Below are 22059 nucleotides of genomic sequence, written 5' to 3' on the forward strand. Positions count from 1 at the left end.
TTAATCACATGTTGCGCATCAGTTTAAAGACCTCGAGGCTCTGCAAATTCATAATGAAGTTTGCATAAATTATGAGCCGGCCAGATAAAAGCATTTTGCTGGCATCTGGCTGTACATTATGTTCTCAGGAAAAATCTGGAAGCTATTCAATGGCCCCTGGATAACGTAACCAATTGCCATTTTTGTAAGGTTCTCGACACTGCATGGCTGAAATTAAAAGCCTTGTTCACTCCAACCACTCATAACCAAATACAAAAAAGCTGTGAATTAATCAGCTTGATAGCTGGTTTTTAAAATTTTTTTTTGGTTGAGCTGAGGTGCCCGCAGGGTGTTGAGACTCGGCAGACCTGAGAAATGCTAAGACATTCATATCTGAAGCTCTGGCTGTCAAAACCTTGTGCCAGGTTGTTCATCCAAGGCGAAATGGTCACTGTATGTTTTCAGAGAGAGCAGCAGTGATTTTTAACGACTGTGTAAAAGCTGGTGGTGTACATAGGTGAGTGAAAGACCATTGGAGAGGGTAAGATCTGTGAGTTGGCAGTGTACTTACTGTAGTATTTTTGTACCTATTTTGTGTGGATTTATTTTCATTGTGATTGTTTTTCATATTTTTTGACAAATCAGTGGACGAATGAACAACCCCGCTAATGGTATATTTGCAATTGAACATGTTTTGATACTGAAATGATTAGGCTTATTCAGTGGGCGTTGACCTTAAGCTTTTTTTTTTTTGTTTTTTACCAGCCCACTGGGTAAGTTAACCTATTTTTTCACTAGCCCATTGGATTTTTTTATGCAAAACTATGTGTAACTTTGGCTTTTTGAATTTCATTATTTCAACCCTTAGTGTGGGGCCTTCCCGTCAGTTTCAAAACTGAAAAGTGGAGGATTCAAAACCATTATAAGTGCACCTAGCTTTTACTCGAATTTTTACACCATTCCAGTGCTTAATTAAGTTGAGGCCTGATTTAGGGAATATGTCAGATCAGCTGATTTCACTTTTTATAATTTCTCGTGCACAAATTGGAAAAATGTACCAGCATGAAATTTTGGCCAGTCATGTTAATTCAGCTCCACCATCTCTAATGATGCCTAAACATTAACAGATGAGTGTTACACCAATGTTAGTCAATTGCGCCCCCTTCGCCACCGTTCATGCACATACACATGTAGCGGTAGCGCACAGACTGTTCAATGTTGGACTTACCCCACAATGAATGCCATAGTATACATGTGCCTGCATGGACTGCCGTGCGTTTACATCGGCAGTCACATGTTGTAACAGTATTCTGGGAACCTTTCTTGTTACAGTTATTATTCTGTCAAAACATAGCCTGTGTCTTGAAAAGTGTTCCATGATGTGTACAGGTGTTTTATTAATGCTGTTTGTTGGAAGCCAGTTTTGTTTCCATATTGAAGTAAGGTACATGTAGGACCCTGGAAAATCTAGCCAGAAAAATATTACTCTGACTGAAACAGGTGGGTGTGTAGCCAAACATATGTTACGCAGTTTGACCACGTGATACCTGGGTCTGGTTCACATGCACTTTTGGATTAGAAAAAGAAAAAGACAAGTGGAATTAGAACTTTTTAATATAAACCAAGCATGGCCAGTCATATGCATACTATGTATTGCCAATGCCCGCATGCATCCACATGTAAACACCATCACTCAGGCCTTCGGAATTCAACCACACTTTTATGCACTAAAGTGTGATGGAACTTTGACATAATGGTAGACAGTCATATGTTAAATTCTATTCAATTTGGCATACATAAATTTTAAAGAGTGCAGACTTTACACATGGGAACATTTTACGTTGTCACTTGTCAGGCAAGGGTCCAGGATGTTTTGCCTACTTTATTAATAATGCATAATGTGCGGATGGATGAGAAACACAAATGAAAAACACAGGCATTTCATCCGCTCGCTGCTCCTCTGGACTAGTGACATTTGTTTGTGCTAATTCAAAATTAAGCCCAGCCATGCTTGCAAGGATTACCATGGGATAACTCATTTAACGGATACAGTTTAAGAGCACGGAAGACTTTTGTTGGTACATGTACATGTACATTATGCAGCTATATGGATACGCTGAAGAGGGACAAACCACCAGATGTAAACAAGGGCATCAGTCCGTTTTGAGAAGTGGGGGGGGGACGTACATGTATTGTCGCCCTGATCAGAACAAATGCAAGTAAGATGTGTGAAGCTCTGAGTGGTGTGGGGTCCGGGGCCCTCTTAAATTTTGGAGTATAGATACTGAGACAATTTTTGGCCCCTTGAGCCAGTTTGTTTTAACAAATGCCTTTGCAAACTATACATTTTTATTTAGGTTTTGGAAAAAAGTATGTGGGGGGGGGGCAATTGATCCCCATTCCCCACCGATTGACACCCATGGATGTAAAAAGTGTACTTACCATGTCTTGCATGGAATTCCTGAAGACTGACTAATGGCTGTGCAATTGAGGGTCCTTGTAACCAACCAAGTAATTTACATGGAAAAAGAGAGTTGGGTCTGGAGTCGAGATGGACTGGAACTAAAGGTGAAGATTCATTCCTTTTCTGGCTCAAGATTTAAAACTTGCCTTGTCTGGACAAGAAAGCTGTTTTGTTGCAGTGCTAGAGCTATTTGAGGCTGTGTCCGAATCATGGCTACGGCTGGAAATCACGCACAAGTCTATGGTTGTGGCCGTGGCCAGTTCCCACAGAGTCGTGTGTAATTTCTGGCCGTAGCCAAGTGATTTGGACTCAACCTGATATTTCTAAATGTGTGTCCTGCTGTATGTGCCTGCAGCACTTGCATGAAGTTTTCTGTTAAACTCTTTCTTTCCATTCGTGTTGTTGTACATGTAAATGGATTTGCTAGAAAAAGGGAGAGTGTTCATGATCATTATGGTCCACTGTGATGAACTGCAAGTCAAGCAGTTAGTTGGTTTTTAGCCCATGCCATGGCTAAACAAAATTTTGCATACTGGTATTTATATTATCTGCACAAGTGGGGTCAGGGCATGTAGTAACATTGCTGGCACTGACGTGGATAAAAGAAACACATACTGTACATGTATGACAAAATGTTGTTGTAGTTTTGGTTGACTCCGTAGAATATTGATTACCTCTTTTCTTTTCGATTGGCAATAATTAACATCTCATGCATGGGGTCAGATCACTGAATTTCATAACAAAGAGTAAACGCTTTAAAAGACAGCTGCACTGATACATGTAGCATTCCACAAAACATGAAACCAAGTGTGGCTGAAAAATCAAATACATGTAGACTCCTCCGAAATCAAAGATAGTAATAGGAGGTTACAATATTCAACTTGTTTTTGTTGACACACATTTTATACCTAGGGCTCTTACATGTAATATATTTTGATGAGCTGCTGGCATACGTGTACATGTATGTACATGTAGGAAGGGTACCTGTAGGTTTTATGTACATGTACATGGAAGTCTTGGCTGAGAAAATTTGTGGGTATAATGTCTTCCATTATGATAGGGCTAACTTCACGGTGAAGTCTGACATCTAGTGCTTTGTGAATCCCTTACAGTGGCCCCAGCACTTTGTTCGCCACTGGTATGGTACACGTAATTCTGAAGAATGGCCGACTTACACATACATGTATAATATGGCTATGCAATATACATGGAGAGTCCAGGTAACTTTTCAAGTGATGGATTCATCTTCTGTTGTTGTTTTTTTTTAGGGTAATGTATGTAATTTTGAAGGTGGGGCAATACAAGTTTGGTGAAGCTGGGTTTCCCTGACATTTATGGTAAACAATTGGCCATCTTCAGTTTATTTTATGGTTGTGCAATTTCTGACCAGGTTGGTTACATATACATCTTTTTTCATAAAGTATCGTTGATTGTTGCATTTTTTTCCCATCAAAATGATACTTTTAGAAGTGCAACTGAACATGGGTTGTGTACATGTACATAGCATGCATGATGCATACAGTACTTGTACATGTTAATTTGAAATGTGTAAATCACTAAATATTACTGTTGTATGGCAATGGAACTGTGGGCAACTCAATTTGACATACGCACACATGAAAGAAAATACACTAAGCATCTTGGTATTTGATAAGTCCTTGAATTAATCTGTCTGCATCTAACAGATGTACATTATCTACAAGTCATTTTGGCTATGTTTTGATGCAAAAGATTTTAGTCAAGTGATCAAGTTTCCAGGGAGGCACATGTTCATTTCACATTATGTACGGTCAACTACATGTACGGTATCAATTGCTGGCATGTGAGTTCTTGCACAGGTATGTACATGTGTACCAGTACATGTAAGTGTACATCTTGCCTGTGGGCAACATGGAGATCAACTATTGGCTATGTGCACATGTCTTGCATCTGGTAATACATGTATGCAGACCCATGGAGCTCCCATAAGTGCCGTATACGTACACTGTACATGTACGTGCACAGAAGTCAGAGAACTGATTGTACGTGTACATGATGCTTTTTTCAAGGTATAGCACTACCTGCGTAACTGCATGCGTGCATACAATTAACTCGAGCAGGCCGTTAATTTGGTTGGAATCACCCGTCTGTGAACGCTGTGCTTGATGAAGGTCTGGAGTATTAGATTGAATGTCCTTCATCAAGGCCCAATAATCGCATCGCCTTAATAGGGGAAACATGTATTTGCTGGATGGTCGCACCAGCCCTATTAGTTTCTGAAGTACATGTACATGCACACACCCATACTTGTACACGTGTGTCCAAGTACTGGTAAGTACCATTTCCAGTGTTTGGTCTTTATGGTAACTTAATTGGAATTGGTACATGTAAATTGGAATTTACAGTTTTTATTAGAAACCTATGTACTGGTATCAGAACCATTTATTTCTCAGTATTTGTCAGTTTAGCATTCATCTTTGCGTAGTGTTTTGTTTCTGTTGTAACTTTATTTTCATCTGTTCTTGTTTCTTAATTTTTTTTTTAATTTCATCAATTTCCATGTTTGCAGAATTTTTTTTTTTTATCTGCAACATGCCATGACAAAATATGATTTTTTTTGTGTGTCATGCCTTTCCCCCAAACTCCTTCAGTTAAGATTATTCACTTTTAAGTGATCATCAATTACCAAGATGGAAAATAATTAATAAAACTGGTCACAGGTTTCTTTGTAATACCTCCTCATCATATTTATTTCACTGGTAAACCTGCATTGTGCTGCTCCCTGTGGATGCTCAAGTGTTAACGCTTCTGCTATGTGAACTGAGCCGAAAAATTGCCCTCACCATTGGGGCACTTTAATCTTCGTCACCGTCAGTACTAATAAGACACTCAATGGGCACCGGGGAGAGCTGATGCTGGGAACCGGCCAACAGGTTATTAATGAGGATAATTTTCTGCATACGGCCATTCATCTTCATTACCATTATTCATTACATTCGTTGTGGTGCATTTCTATTGTGGCAAATTGCGTGCTTGCATTGAAGGTATTTGGTTCTTATGCCTGCCAACTTTATTGGATTTAAAAATTTTTTTATATAGTGAGTTAAAGGGATGTGTATTCAACAATATTAATTTCTTATTCCTCTTCATCGATGAGTGATATTTTGTGCCTCTGGCTAATCCCACAAATCAGAAAGATGTTTATTAAAGTTGAATAATTAAACATGTTGCTTTCGTATATGGAGCTGTGACAATGGTAATTGTTGTGTTCATTGTAGAGGATGGAATATTTAGAAACCTACATGTACCAGGTAAATTGTTGATCTAGGCAAAGTTGAAAAATTGTTATTGTGCTGTACCTGTGTGAAACTTGACTGTCACCTACAGACATGTGTTTATCACTGCTACAATTAAAGACGAGCTGGTGAACTTTGGCAGTGAATTAGTGAACCTAAAATGTATACAGGTAATTTGACAGCTGTACCATGCATGTCTTTTTTTTTAAATTTATTTATTTTTAAAATTTTCGTACAAACTTGAGATGTTGCATGTACACCATGCATACTTTCAATCAAGGCGCAAATTTATAGTGCTGTTTGGGCACTAAATTGTATGCTAACCGACGCTCTGTGCATTTTATAAAGACTGTGAGCAGAAAGCACTGTAAAAGGCACGCTTACATTTACATGTACACGTACTTTGGGGAAACTTTGCTCAATCAGCGACAAAACAATGGAAATCCCTATGCGCACGCAACCATAAGCACAACCACACCAAGCACTGCCTCGCAATAGGGCTAACAGTCAGCAAAATTTCTGCCATACATGTACAATGTAAGTATGACATTTCTGGTGCTAAGCAGTTTAGTGAAATTGGGCCCAAGTTTTAAGAAAATTTCTCTCTGGTAAGATCTCCAGGGAAATATATCTTTTATTTCAGGTTTCCGTTTGATAAACCCTTTCTGAACAAATATCTAATGTACCCTTTAACAATTTCAATAATGCACTCTGCTGTATGCACCAGTACACTAACAAACCCGATATAATCAGGATTACTGGAACTAGCCTTCACAGAGAGGGTAATCTGAAAGAACTTCAAGATGGGGTAGCTGGAACAGGCTTAGCCAATGAGCCGTAGATGATAGACGGTCTGCCTCAGTTGAATCCAAACTGATCCCTGCATATTGGTTGAAGAGTAAAATGTTTATGAAAAAGCCCCCAGTCCATTGGAAGTGAGCTTGCAACTTGCATCATAACAGGCTGAATTGGAAAGTAGGGGTATGGACCATTTTAGTTATACTGAAATGAAGCCAAGAACCTGCTAAGACAAAATCTAAGGGATACAAGGCATGATATGGACAGCCCTCTCCACCTGTTCGGATGTTCATTAACAATGTACACGTGAGGCATCCGTTAGTGAAAGAAAAGAATAGACTTACATGTAAAGCTGAGGATTTTACCGAGCCGATGGAAAAATGAATAATGGGCAAATTTTACTACCGTCTGCACTTGGACTTTTGATGCGGGGATTTTTACCAAGACCTGTGGGAAAAGTAACTGAGCTGTCACTATAATGGCACATTAGGGTGCTTTGCGTGACCTTTTGTGTTCACCCTTTGACCCAAGCGCGCACCCGCCTTTTACAAACTTCCGGTCGTGACAGTTCTTTCATGTCATTTTGCCGTCAACGTGTCGTGGTTTATTGCAGTCCAGCTGAAGCTTCTTATTTTATTACCTTTCTCCAAGTTCAAATTAACTTACGACACACACAACAATGGCTGAACCAGGAAAGAAGCAATCTTCCAGCTGACGCTGGTCATTGCCATCTTCCAATGATACATTGGTGGCCCCAATTAATCTTCCGATTGTTTCAATAATAATATCTGCCATCATTGGAGAGACTCGAGAGTACAAAATCACTGCACTGCAACCAGAATTAAGCTTCACGGTGTGTACGTGTATGTACCGGTACGTCACGTGGACGCTTGCAATGCACATGCGCGGGGTTCGTGTGAGCCTGACCTTGCCCTGTAAACCGCTTCCCTGAGCTGCTTTTACCGACTTGCACTGTCCGCATTGGACTTCCTGTCTGTCTTGGGAATTCTTCCTGGCCAGAAGTTGGCCAGTAAAAATTCCCGTGCAGCTCGGGAAAAGTAACCAAGAGGAAGTCTTCCGGAGACGTCCGCACTGGACTTAAAATGGGCAAAGTACCCATCTTGTCGGTAAGTTTGCCCAAAAAGTCCAGTGCGAACAGGGCTTTAGTTACAACTTGTACTGAAAGGCTGGAGAATGATGATTTCCAAACATAAGACACTTGGACATGGACTCTTTTCCTGGGAAGTTACATTACTTGAGTGTTTTGTTGAGAGTCTGAACCAAAAATAAACTGGGTTTCCTTTCTGACCTACATATGTTTTGCCTGTTACGAGTCACCTGTGCATATTGTGCAGCAAAATTTCAGTGCAATTCATTGCAGCCTTAGATGTCAAGTGGCTGCTTAATATATTTGTTGTCTCTGCGCGTAAAACGATTAAGTCCAACGTGCAGTGCCATTGCGCACACCTGTATGTGTACATATTCTGGAGCTTTGAACCAACAGGCTACCAAATTACAGGGGTAATGGTAATGGTAGTGGCATTTTTGGACATTTTGTGCTTCAAGAAATGATGTCATACATCCTGATCATAATGCTATTCTACACATTACTCATTCACCAATGGACTTTAAGGTATTTTAGCAACTTACTGTCCTTAGATTTTTTTTTCAGCTGGAGTGCGTTGGCAATCTAAAGCTAAAAACTTTTAACCAAAAAAAACACAGTCTATCAAAGCATGTAAGATTCATGTGGTGTTTCCAGTTCGATGTCATTAAGTTACCTTTCTAAAAATGTATGCACTTAACACGTATGCTGTAGAGACCACTGAATAAGAAAAAGGGAGGAATAATTCAAATGCAAACAGAAGTAGGCATTAGCATTGGGTGTTCCGTTAGGGCTTGTACCACACTAGCCGCACTTTCTCCTGGCAGAATGGAAACCTTAGACTCAGAGTGCAGCCGCCGTAAGCACTCTCTGGTGAATTTACAGACATTGAACGGAGAGCTGATATCACTTGCTGTTTGAAAGGCCAAAAAATAACTGAAAGCAAGAGAGACACTAAAGAAGGACAGAGGTGGTCAAAAAAGTTTAATGGGTATCATCACTAAAAACAAAAACTAATAAAACAAAAAAAGAAAAGAAGTAAGAAATGTTTGGTTAGGGTCTCTGAGGAAACGAAAACTTATTAGAGTGAGCCTCTGTCAGTACAACATCCAGATACAGCTTTATTCTAGTAGGTAGGCTTATTTACAATTGATATAAAGTGAACCTTCTTGTTTGTTTGTTCAATAACTAGATTTCACACTTCTCTCATTTCCTAGTTAGAAGGGCATACACTGAAAAGCATAGCCATTACCGCCGCTCCCCAGAAAGTACCTGTGCTTAACAACACTTTTCATTGAAAGCAGGGACAGTGATGTTGGCAATGATGCAGGGACAGTGTTCAAACCCAAAGAGAATAGAGGAGATGGGGAAGAACTGTGTGGTGTAAAAACATCAGAAAGTGAAGATCTGGTTCGTATGTTTGCTGCATGTTGCCTCATCTTCCGTTGAAAAATACCACTTGAGCAAATTTGAGACAGGAAGAACTTCATTACCAGAAAAATCAGACATTAAGTGTCATCAGACACCTGCCTCGGGCACCAGGCCCGAGACTTTTTGCACTCCGAAATTATTTGGCTCAGTACAGGAGGGAAAAAAAGGACTTTCTGCCCCCGAGTTAAAAGTGCATTACACTGAACTGTCAATAAGGAAATGGCACTTCAAGTGCGCTAACTTGCTATGTACCCAGGCACACGCATTGTGTTTGCATCGTTGGGTCAAGAAATTGGAGAATCCCTTGCTTACTCTGAGATTGTTATCGCCGGGTAGCGCTCTCTCTGGTCGGCGTGCTTTGGCGTGTTGACATCCCAGCTCTTGGCAGCTCCAGGCACAGAGTGCATCAGTTTTCTTTCTTTAAATGTCAAATGGAAAGAGTTATCGGAATTTGGAATCTTGACCGATGAGAATTATACAAATGATTTTCTCTTTTTTTGGGAGGGCAACCCCAGAATATTCCAGTTAAAGGCAGGCTACCATGGAAGCGAGTTATCTCTCAGATAACGTTTCCTGAGATAACAGTTGAAAAATGGAAAATGTCCAGTGTCAGGCTTAACCCTAACACTCCTCAATCCTTCACCTGTTGGAGGACTGAGGAGTGTTAGGCGTAATCATCCACACATGTTCATGTTTACATGTACCCCTGTGTACATTCTAACTGGTTAGTGTGTAAAGTTGTGTACCAGTATACACATACATGTATGTAGCATTGTATTCGAGTCCATCACAAAATCCCTCACAAGTCCAGTCGTAAGTATCTTCACAAGGCGGGTAACGGGGTGAACAATGACAAAAGAATGCTTTTGTCACAGCTCATTTTAATAGCTTGTGAAGTGGCTTAAGACTGACTTGTGATGGACTTGTGATGGACTTGCAGAGACTTGTGATGGACTCTAATACAACACTGCCGGTACATGTGTGTGTGTCACAGATATTGACATTGCAACAGAATTTTTTGTTTTTGGTATTACATTTTCATTCGTAGTAGCGCCAGCTTAGATTGAATCTTAATGTTGAGTTGTACATGTACATGTAGACGCCTTTACAGTGCATTGTACCCCAGTACATTGTACATGTACGTGTGCGTGTACCTGTCAGATGATATTTAGGATTGTGATTTAGAAAACTGAATTAAGGGAATACATAAGAAAAAAGCCAGCAGAATTTTTAGGGGCAATAAATTTGTGATGCTGTTATGACAAGTAAAACCCAAGTAAAAAAAAAAATGATACCATGATTAAAATATGGTGTTATTTTTAATATCTTCAGTTGGCCTCTTCTGTGCCTGCTTGTGTCAGTGAGTGTCTTCTTTGTGGGGTTTGCTAGCGCATATTGTGTTTTTTTTTTTCTCTTCACTAAAGTTAAAAGTGATTCTCAAAATGTAGATAGACTGCCATAAGTTACATGTAAAAGGATCTCACATAAATGGAGAATTTTAATGTGATAAATGCTGCAGCCCCTACTTACATTACACAGGTTAGCACTTCTCTGCTTACACTTCCATTTGGAATGGCCAAAAGCTGAGAATCGAAGAGCCACATGTTCGTTGCCCTAGGAAATCAAATAAGATATTAATACATCAAGCCTCAACATTAAAGTAATCACAGCAGCTTGCTTGTGAATGTGATCTGTGAACATACATGTAACTCTGAACAGCGGAATTAAAAACAAACATCAAGGGTCTGATTAGTAAGAATGTTTGTACATTTCAGAATAAACCAGTACATGTACTGTCCTTTCCGGTACCTACACAAGGTTTGTGTCTAATTTTAGTAGATCTGAAAATGTGCTGGTCTACGTGTTCATTTTTTTAAGGAAAATATACACCCCAAAGATGTAGTAAAATTGTGATGATTGGGAAACCCATTAGATAGATTGTCAAATGGTACATGTAGGAAAGAATATGGATCCAAAGATTGGTATTTTTTAAATACCTGCTGAGAAGCAGAGACATAAGTTTCTTTTTTTTAAAGGCCAGGTTTACATGAAGTCCTTAAATTTCCTGGGTAAATTTTCCTGAATAAGGATTGTTCAAACATGCATGCCCGGCTAGAACTCCAAATGAACAAAGCCATTTTGTTCACAGACACCTAGTTTTCAGATAATCAGGCTGAGGCGTGACTAACCATAATTCAACCCCACTCCTCTCTCATGATGCCATCATTGATTCCCAACACCCGAAGCTAGCGGCGTAATCTAGGAGGGATAAAAATGCCAGCGTCTGCGAGTGATATTATTTCCATGCAAGGGACATAAGACAGAAGATGGAAAGTTAGCATAGAGATGATGCAGCCAATCGATAAACATTCGCAGGGAAGAATTCAAGGTTTTTTTCGATGCCGTCTCTTGGAAACACGCCTTCGTGCTGAAGACCAGGAATCAATTAATGGCAGATGAAGAGTTAAGATGTACAAGTAAGCTATCCTGAAAGTGTATGCAGAACATTTTGTACTTTTTTGGAAAGTGTGTCACTGTGCGATTGAATGAGCTTACAAATTATTATTCCCCCCCCCCCCAAAAATATCCATCCATTCCACACACTTGGATCCCTGGAGGAAATTTAAGCCAAGCACAAGAGGTTCTGGCCTTGTGCCATGTGCCAGCCAATGTTCAGACTAATTTGAAACTAAAAGCCAGTTTGTTAGTGCACTTTTTGAAAACACTTAAAAAAAAAAACAGTGGGCATTTATTTATTTTTAGTCATGCAGAATGATTTCCCATTTTTCACTGCTAACAGGCACACTTCATTGGCCGTTTGATTTTTTTGGCACAATGCAATCAGAGTGCTTCTTTGCGAGTCCCTGCTGTCTTGTACACTGTTTCTGACAGCCAGACTTGTTTTCCTGTCAGTGCCGGGCAGATTCTTTGGGAGAGCATTGCCATGCAAAGTCTTGTTCCTGTTTCAACTGCTTTAATACCAATCTCTCCAAGCTGTTACACTGGGTATGTTACCAGGGAGGAAGCACTGTTCCTCACTGAATGTGTATATCGTTTAAGAATTCGCACACAAAAATAATTTGCAAGAAAGCATAACCCATCAAGACAGAGTATTAACATTTCATCAGATTCGTAGAAAACCTTTTCTATGTATACAGAAAAAGATATCACGTGTAGGTCGTGCCTCCAGGCTCAGTCAAATGCACTTGATCCACCCCCCCCAAAAAAGACTTAGCTCATGTTGGAAAGGATTATATATGTTAACAGTGGCAAGGTAAGAAAAAAAAGGTAAGTTGAAGGTGGTGCATCCGGAGAAAGTTCTGGGAGTACATGTACATGTATGTAGTTGGACTTGCATGTAATTTTACAAGGCTTTCACATTTTTTTTTTTTTTTCATGTGTGCGGTTATTGCCGTTGGTCAGTTTCTTGCCATTTAGATAAAGTTCATCAATATAATGACTAACACATGGTTTCTGTTTGTGTGGGGGTGAGCTTTAAAATATCTACATGTACATTGGAATTTAACCCTAAACCCCAGGGTATGTGTAAAATCATATTGAATTTGGAGGATTGTTAAGATATGAGGTCTGGGCATGTGTTTTTGAAGTGATAGTTTTTTCTGTAGTCTTTGAAACCAGAGATGATGGGAAAGTGAGTCATGTGTGAGTTTAACCTTCGTTGATTCTTCCTTGCCGTCATACTGACCAATGTGCCTCCCCGTCTCTACGTCTCACTGGAAATTAAATCCCTCACAACATGCCGACTTAGGCTTCAGCCAGTCTAAGATGCTCCTTTATTTGTATTACTGACTAGAAGGAATGTTCTCTCATAACAAAATGGTCCCGTGACTCCTGTCTTAATATCCTGTCTTTTCAAATCCACAAAAGGGGTTTCCATAATTTATGTTAACTTTGAAAATAAAACTGAAATTAATGAATTACAATTTTGCAAATTGTACATACGTGTATTACCACATGTGTTTAAAGTTATAAGTGTTTCATTTGGCAATTTGAGATTCTGGAATTTTTTGTGTGATTATCGGGAAATTTGAAACCAAGTAAGGATGCTTTAAGAAGCTTTTAGTGATGGCTGAGTCCCTGATAAGAAACACTCAGGCATTGTGCAAATGTGCAAACAGTGTACACTCTCAAATTGCTTGAAAATCAATGTAGTATTTGGTGTACAAAGTGTAGGGCTTCCCCTCCCTTTTGTGTAACATTTGTTGGACTCTAGTGTTCAAACAGACAGCTTGTTTTGAGAATGTCTTGCTCGCTAACATTTGCCTACCAGTACCGAGCAGTGATTTTTACTCAAGAAAAAATTGGGGGATTTGACTTTAGCCATCTACATGCATGACATGAGCATTTTCATTGTAGGAAAAAGGAGTAGCTTTGTTTGATGGAAACCATTACTTCACTCAGAGAGGTGAGATGAACGGCTGTACATTTGTAAATCTGATTTCATGTAAAGAGATTTGCACTCCTTGGTACTGTTTAATTAGTATTCAGTTAGTCAGTTAGTTAGTTACGCACCACATTTGGTCAGCACTGAACGACGAAACATTCAACTACATCGTGTATATTTACCTGTAGGACTTTTCCCTGGAAAGCCACAGTTTTCTTCAGCATGGAACCTATCAGCCTAATTGCAGTCGACAAGTAACATTCGCACTAAGCAGGCAGAGCGCATTCCATATTGAATTGAAGCTGCACCGTTTGGAAGGGAATAATTCGGCATCCCTTTAATACAATTTATCATGATTAATAACACAGATCCCCGGAGATGGAGCAAGCGTACTGGCAACCCCATCTCAAGTGTCTGTGGCTCGCAAACAACTCAACGCATTTACTTCTAGCGTGCTCTCTGCACCATAGACACAAATCCAGTACACACCACTGTCTCTCACCCCTACCTCTCTCTGATGCCTTTCTTTGTCATTATATGTACATGTACTGCTTGCTTCACCCCCTCAGCAACAAATTAAAGCGTCTTCAAGATCGCCGAAGATGAAAGTTGTAGTTCGTGAAAATCTCAGGTCAGGAATCGAAACAGAACCAGCGCCAGTCTCCTTCAGGGCTTGCGTATGCAGATGAGCCAGGGACTTCTTCCTCCCCCCCTCCCCGGAGGACATTGACGTGACTGCCAATATTTGGCTGGCCTCAGTCTTGAGTGGTACCATGCATACTTGTGTCTTGTGTGAATTAGTCGCCTGGCACCTTACAGTTGTTGCCCACTTCCCAGGGGAATTCCTTACCTACACATTTCACCATTTGCATAGCCCATTGAACATGCAGTGCATCTTGCAGACATAGTGCACCACATATTGTGTGTGGTTGTGCTGCAGTTTACCCTTTGTGTTTAATTTACTTATATAGTTTACATGTACATACATACATGTACATGCTTCCCTTATTTAAGAAAGCAGATTTTGCCGTGGAGTGCATGTACATGTATCTCATATGAACAACACATACTGGATTAAATCGCAAAGACTTGAGCATGAATTAAAATGTAGCAGTAGGGCATTCATGCCATCATTTCTAAATGTGAAGGGCTAAGAACCACCACGCCGAATATAGCACACACTGTCATTAATCTGCCATCAGCAGAGGCACAGACCTCTTGCAGTCTTAGCGCCCTTAACTTGACCGTCCGTAGACTTAAGAACAGGCACACGCTGTCAAAATGAAGCCTCCAAATCGGTCATAACTTTGATGGAGCCCCTGTGCAACGGCTGTGGTACTGCATGGGCACGTGAGGTTACATCTCGGCACGGTTCTGACGGTTGGAATGAGTTGACTTGAAAGTGGAGGGCAGAATCTCAAGAGCCAGGCATTTATTAATGAGTTTCCTGGCACCAGCTGCAGACGTGCGATTGCAAGCATTACCTGGATTTTGGAAATATTCTCATCATGTGCCATGGCAGATGCGTTGCATGTCATCCTTTTTGTAATATGCAGTTCAAAATGTTTGACAAGTGATGGGAGTAAACCGTGAGTATAATGCGACTCTGTGCTCGTTTTCTGTTTGGTTGCTCTTGGTTTGGAATATTTTTGTGAATCACTGGTTTGGTTTGTCTTCAAAAGAATTCTGTCCTTGCATATTTTCTGGCATAAAAGGATCGTGCATACATGCACTTGTAGGTGTACATAAATGGACAACTTTCATCACTTTTTTTTTCTCAATAAAAAATAATTTTTTTTTATCAATTTTTAGCTCTTGCAGTTTAAGAAAAAGATTTTCAAGCCATATTAAATTAAGTGCACATGTACATGCATCATAAAGTGTCTTGAATTACTGTGTGACCATCTGTGATGTGGCCTATTACTAGAAGAAACCGGACAAGACTTTCACATGTACATGCCTTAGAAAACAAGCAAAGTTGCCAAGTAAAGGTTGGGTTTACATGTACATGTACATTCTTAGGGGATCATGGAACTTCCAACAAGAACGTGTTCGTGATGTACAACAATATCCGGAAGAGTAAGAGTTACTTTAAATAGATGGGTTATCAGACAAAACGTTAATCAGTATTAAGTCATAATTGTTGGGCTATAGGAGTAAAGTACAGTGTACAGATCGATGAGTCTGCAGCTTGTTTGCACGCGACCCTGTCATTGTTTGCTTAGTGCATAATCCCACATCATTAATGTTAAATGGGAGGTTTATAATGGTTCTTGCATGGGTACATGCACTTTGAAGATGTATTCAAACTTCACCTTGCAGTGATTTATTTTAATAGAGCTGCGTGATTAGTGGAAATGTTGTGTAAATTTCGGGAATGCTTTTAAATGCTGGGGTTTTTGTGTCTCGCTTTAGCACCAGTGAAAGACTTGATTGACGAAACCAAATGATGATGTTGCAGAAATGGATTGGACGAATATGAAATGATTCTCTGCATAATAAGCCAGTTAAAAACAGAATTTGAAGCTGAAACCACAACTGGAGGTTGAACTAAAATTGGCATACAAATGTCATGGGGAATAATAAGGGGCCATGGGCGGATTGATGTCAGTGCCAAATAGGTAGGGGGAGTAACCTACATGTATGTACATCTAGTGAAGCCCTGATGGTTTAATCGTTAAAACTTACAGTGTGAAGTTTTTAGCAGATTATAAATCAAGGTTGTCTGATTTATATCACCTTGATTTAAATCACCGATTTAAATCAAATGATTTGTAGGGGAAAAATGACTGATTTAAATCAACATGTTTAATTTTTTGGGTAAAAAGGCAAAAATGTTTCAAATTATTCAACTATTACACATGCAGCTAATTTGCTTGCTTTTGAATAGACATTTGAGCCAACTTGTCTCAAATGTTTACAAAAATCAAAAAAATCTGATTTAAGTTTTAAAAATCTGATTTTTTTTTTCTAAAAAAATTTTTTAACCCGATTAAAAAAAAAAAAGTAAAAAAATATTAACAACCCTGTTATAAATGTGGCTGAACTCAAGGTGTTATCAGTGAAACACTGATGGCTACTCAAACTGTTAACCCTAGGGTTGCAGGCTAGTAAATAAGCCCCAAATTGTCAGTACCAATAAAAATCACAATTTCCATGCCCTCAGATTCTCTGTTATTCAAGCATTATGTGATACATGTACATGAACTGAAGGATCTGTAAAATAAGTGGATTGATTTTGCAATGAAATGTACACATCTGTTTTTAAAGAGGTATCATGCTGGGCTTCATGACTGGTTTAGGGTGATTATCCTAGGATGGTTAACCCCAGCAAAAATTGAAAACAACAAGAAAGATGAGGAAATAAACTTAAGTTTGATGTGTGTTTGTAACACACGAGAAACTTGTGGGTATTTTTCCTGATATTTTAAAGTGGGTTTATTTATCATTGCTGTCAATGGTAGATTATTTACTGGTCTACAACCCTGGGCAAAGGCTACACATGCACAGTTGAAGGGCATCAGTGTGTGACTGTGATATGTGTGCATTTCACTGGAAATCCATACCTCTGAGTGAATGACCCCATTGACACACTGAAAGAAAAGGAAAATGCTACCATTGGCTGAAAGTTACTTGGGCTCATTTACATATCTCCAATAGTCTATAGGTACCCGTATATAGTGTACATGTAAAATGTTCAATATGTTACAAATGTAGTTTAACATGCAGGAAGTGGATTGGATACTTTTTTCAGGAGAAACATTAGTTTTTACCTACACTAATACTTTTGAATATCCAAGAGCATGATTGGAAAAAGAGGATGTTCAGATGAGTATAGCCTTGTCAATTTCTGTGCACAAGTGCAGCACTGTAGGAACACAGTGTGGGGCTAATCCATAAGGACTCATTTGGGAGAAAAGGACGGTTCACCGTTCAAATCAACGTGCCACATTTCCACCTACTCATCATGGTCACTGTAAATTTTATTCTCAAGAGGGCCCTTTAAGATTTCAATTTGTCACAGTCTCCAAATGGACTCCTACAGAGGAGCCACCGAAAAGGCTTTACTGATGATATCTGGTTTCCAAGTGGATTTGTGAAGGCAGCTGCCTTTGCCGATTGCATGCCCTGCTTTCAATTTACCCCATCGCTAAAGGATCATTGCGGCCGCAAGACCACAGAGCTGTGCATTGGGGCTGATTACCTGCCTTGCTGTGGTGTCTGCTCAACTTGTACATGGGAGTCCTTCAGTAATACTGTCTTTACTGAATACAGATGACAGAATAAGAGACACATGGATACTGATTTTTCCCACACAAACAGGGAACAGATACCCATGGTGGTTTAACCCACTTGCTCCTACTGTGCCCTACCATGGGGGAGTCCAAACTTAGACGACCTCAGAAGATGGAGTAACAAAATAATGGGTTATAATTTCTGTCAAGTTCAACTTATAAAATAAAGCCTACAGGTGCAGTTTCGGTTCGTCTAGTCATATTTTTTGCCTGCCTGGTGGCTGTCACCATGGAGAATATCCATCTGGCATCTAAGAGCACCAGAGCTGGGGGGGGGACATTTGCATCCCCCAACCCTGCCTAACGTCCTCAGCTACATGCACATAACAAGATGAATGATTCAAGTATACAGCAAAAGATATGGCACAGTTTGACTAGTGTGCTACTTTGAATAGCTGCTAGTCCATTGAACCGAGCAATGCAAACAGCATGTTGAGCTTGACCATCTAGTCATTCCTTCTGTCCCATCCCATGGAAACCCTAGGGTGCTGAGAAGTGGAATGAAAATTGGAACTCAATTTCCTCAACTCGCTTTCAACAGATTGTTTGAGAAACAAGCTTGGGGGAAAATTATCCATGGAGTTTTTAATCAGTGTGCACACAGTTATTATTGTTCAGGGTCTTAAATTCTTATAATTCTAGGACAGCGATGTGTTTTATGCCTTCTTAATATTTATTCTATGTGCAACTTGAATTTAAACAATTCTTAGTTCTGTCTTACAAATGAAACCGGTGTCAAACCCAGGATTTTTTTCATGATGTCACTTCAGAACTGGTTCATGTTTGACAGCAATTTACACATTGCACGCAACTTATTGAAACACTGTGCCGAGTTTTGCATAGACAGTCAAGATGAAATCTTCGTCACGGGGGCTGTAGTATGGTGAACCATTGGCAAAGGACTTGCCCATGCATTAAGAATATGTTGATTTTACTAACACAGCATCAGTCAAAGTTCATCCCATGAGCTTGATTTTGTAAAGGGACAAACAACGACAGCAATTTTTCCTCACAGATTTCTTTAAAGATGATCTACTCACATTTTTTCTCCACGAATATCTTGGCAAAGTTGCTAGTAAATCACTCATTTTCTGGTTATCATGGCTTCTTTGCAACGCACATGTACATGTAAGTATTTGTATCTGTAATTACCTTCTATTCACCCTGATTAGCCACTGATTTATCCAGTTTGTGTTATTCTGTTCATTTCCTCTCTGCAGCTGAGTGGGGCAGTACTTAACCCAATTCCCATGCACATGTCTACGTAGTGGAGAGACGGTATTTGGAGTACCATGGACTTACCGGCGGGAATTCACGACCTGTTTGTTCAGATCTCACATGGAGACACTGCGGCAGCACTCCCCTTGATCCGCAGGCTGTGTAATGTGGACTGCCGCGATGAGGTAAGGGGAAAGCGCTTTCCTCCAAGAAAATTTTGGCTGGGAGACTTTTGTCATTCAAGCTGAAATAATTAAGTTTAAGTTTATCTGTATCTGGTTACATCTGAAAATGGTGCAACACTGATGTGAGTAGACTTACACGCTACAGGATATATGTATGCTCGTTATGTCTTGGTTTAGTTCGCCAGTATAAAGAATTTATGCTTCTTTGTGTATGACTGGAAATAGCTGTAATGAATCCATGAACCAGCCATCTACCGATATGATCTGGCTAGGTTAGAATAAAGCATCCTCAAGTGCACTTCATGCTGAAATGATAAATCCAGGATGTCCTGTTATGTTGTATTGATTGGTCATTTTGTTCAATTGCTGTCTGGACTATGGGGCCAGCTGACTTTAAAGTATTTTAGTGCATTTTATGTGGTGTTTGTCGTATTACTGGAGATGGAAGGCCAGTTTATGCCCCAGCACAAAGTGAATGCAGTTGCAAAGTGATATCCCAAAGCAGTCACGTCAGAATTTGCCTTGGTCGAAATGTGTTAAACCTCTGCATAGTTTTAAAGGTAATGTTTCTGTGTGTTATCACTGGTTCCCATTGCATTATTTACCCTTTGTGTTGCTTTAGTGGCCTTAAAGCTGTGGCGGAATCATACATGTACTGGTATGTGGCAACAGAGCTATAATGTTCTACTGACAAATACTGAAATTTCAGTTGGAAACTGTGTGGGAGTAGCCCTGTACTTGTACAGGGATGCAGTCCCTGTTGTTTTTGCAACTGGCTGTTCAAGAAACCATGAGGGAGGTGAATGGAATAAAACTGCTTAAATTCTCTCATCAGCTACTGCAGAAAGACACTGAGTGTGTTGGCAGGCCCTGGCTAAAATACCAACAAATGTATCACCATGACAGGCAATCCAAACAAGGAGGGTGAAACCCTGTCCTGCTCGGTGACAGAATCGATCTGTCTTCCTGCGGGTAGCAGCCAGCAGATGTTACAGGCATCTGGTCCAGTCGTGTCCGGCAGAGTTCATGGACGGTCAACCCCACTGGCTCTGCCTCATAATATCCTCGGTAATATCAACAGGGATATTTTTGCAGGCGTTTAGGAGGGGATGATTTTTGGAGGGCCACTTGAGGTTGTGAAGGGTTTTCTCTTACATAATGTAGCTGTGCCTGGGCTTACAGATAGGAGGTGGAGCTTTAGTTATTTTCCTATGGTCTGGATGATAAAAACAAATGATGCTTTGGTCGGGATAGAGGTTGAGCCATATTTCTCATTCAGTGACCATGCATGCGTAGGATTTTCAAAATCATATCCCTGCTTTCATCCTAAATAATGCATCTACTGGCAGCTTGCTGTACTGGGACATTGGCATCAAATCAGTGATGGTCTGTTCTAAATCATGTAATCATCACTCTAACCTATCCAGAATCACTTTTACACCAAAGTCTCAGCACGTTGAACACAATATCTGCTGCCTATTGTCTTGCTGTCCTATCAGTATTTACCTCCAATTTACATGTAATTCATCCTTAAATCTCCATTCAGCATTTCCTCCTGTTTCTGTTTACATTCCATTTCTGTGATACTGTCACTATTCCTGTCACGTACAGACTAGTGTATTGCGCTTGATCACATTGCAACGATACTCAACCCCTGATAAAATCTTGCCAGGAAATGTAAGATTTACCTTTTACACAATACGAAATAGCTGCATATCAGCTTACCATATCGTATTATCATTTTTATCTCACTTCTGAACGAGTATTCTGGCATCAGAGGATGCAGATGTATACATGTTCCAGTAGATGATTTTTGTGGCCCACATCAATTTGTTATGGGGAAAAAACAGCACTCTGTTTTAGAAATCAGGGTCAAATCATTGGCATGCAGGCAGATGGCATTTCATTTCATTTGTTCCCTGTCACTTCATATCTGGGCTGGGCAGTGCTGAAGTGTTAAATTCACATTGATTTCACTGGCTAGGATGGACGGACGCTACAGTACCTAGTTCAGCAGGATATGTTTGCTCATGGCTCACTGCATGTAAATATGGATTCTTACCGGTACCTGGTTCGCTCATAGTTCATTGAGCGTCATTTAAATGTCAAAATGGCAATTGAAAAAAATAAATCAGCTTTATAACATAAGGATTTCATGCTGAACCCTTCACCAATTTTACACCACCGGTAGCTGAATCTGGAAACTTCCTTGAAATGTTAAGTACATATACATGTACTACTACCGTTGTATGTATGTACTACATGTATTTAAGGGAAGATAAATTCACAATACAAATATTTAATTGGACGTCACAGTCTTGTATTTGTGTTTGCTTTCATGTCAAGTATACATCAGACTTAAAGAGAGGCAGTGATATATGGAAGGACAGATAAAGAGGGGAGGAGTTGGTTCATTAGCTGTTTCAGGCTCCGGCAGAAAGTTTTCTTTTTTCTTTTTAGACTTTAAACCAATAGCGTAGTTTTTTTTTCCAAACCGGATATCCTTCAAGTCTGATGTGTTACATGTGGAGTTGGAGTCACATTGGGATAACATGGCCACCTGTTTTTGTATAAATTTTTTCCAGTTTCCTATTTCAAACATTCTGTTTGATGCAACTCCTAAGCAAAACAATATTTTTCAAACTTTTATTTGGCAAGACGTTGGACAGGCCAAGTAGATTGGGTTGATTGGAAATTTTGATGTCATAGTCAATCAATGATTGGCTTAAAATGAGTTTTTAACATGCATACCCAGCAGCATACCTGAATATAATGAGGTCCCCCTCATAAAAAAGTGCCCAAAATTGAACTAAAAATAAAGAAAGGCATTCAACCCAGATACGGACCTACATGTAACAAGGCAGTCTTTCAACACGATAGACCGCACAGGACATGCACACGTAA

General features: G+C 39.8%; 1 protein-coding gene across 6 annotated transcripts in view; it reads left to right on the plus strand.

Moving 5' to 3' along the window:
• kidins220 (kinase D interacting substrate 220) overlaps positions 1 to 22059 on the plus strand; it is an 89881-nt gene that overhangs the window by 11677 nt on the left and 56145 nt on the right. For 3 of the 6 annotated variants that reach the window (XM_022254440.2, XM_022254442.2, XM_022254441.2), the window contains one exon: positions 18973 to 19155. In XM_022254440.2, coding sequence (XP_022110132.2) covers positions 19045 to 19155 — 111 coding nt within the window. In that variant the 5' untranslated portion in view covers positions 18973 to 19044. Of the gene's footprint in view, positions 1 to 326; positions 497 to 4563; positions 4754 to 14895; positions 15047 to 18972; positions 19156 to 22059 lie in introns of those variants that run through there. The other 3 variants (XM_087132811.1, XM_087132810.1, XM_087132809.1) reach the window with 3 other exon arrangements.

The sequence above is a fragment of the Acanthaster planci genome, linkage group LG02, assembly GCF_054643075.1.
Source record: "Acanthaster planci isolate LZ-2023a linkage group LG02, COTS_SCS, whole genome shotgun sequence".
Taxonomy (NCBI): domain Eukaryota; kingdom Metazoa; phylum Echinodermata; class Asteroidea; order Valvatida; family Acanthasteridae; genus Acanthaster; species Acanthaster planci.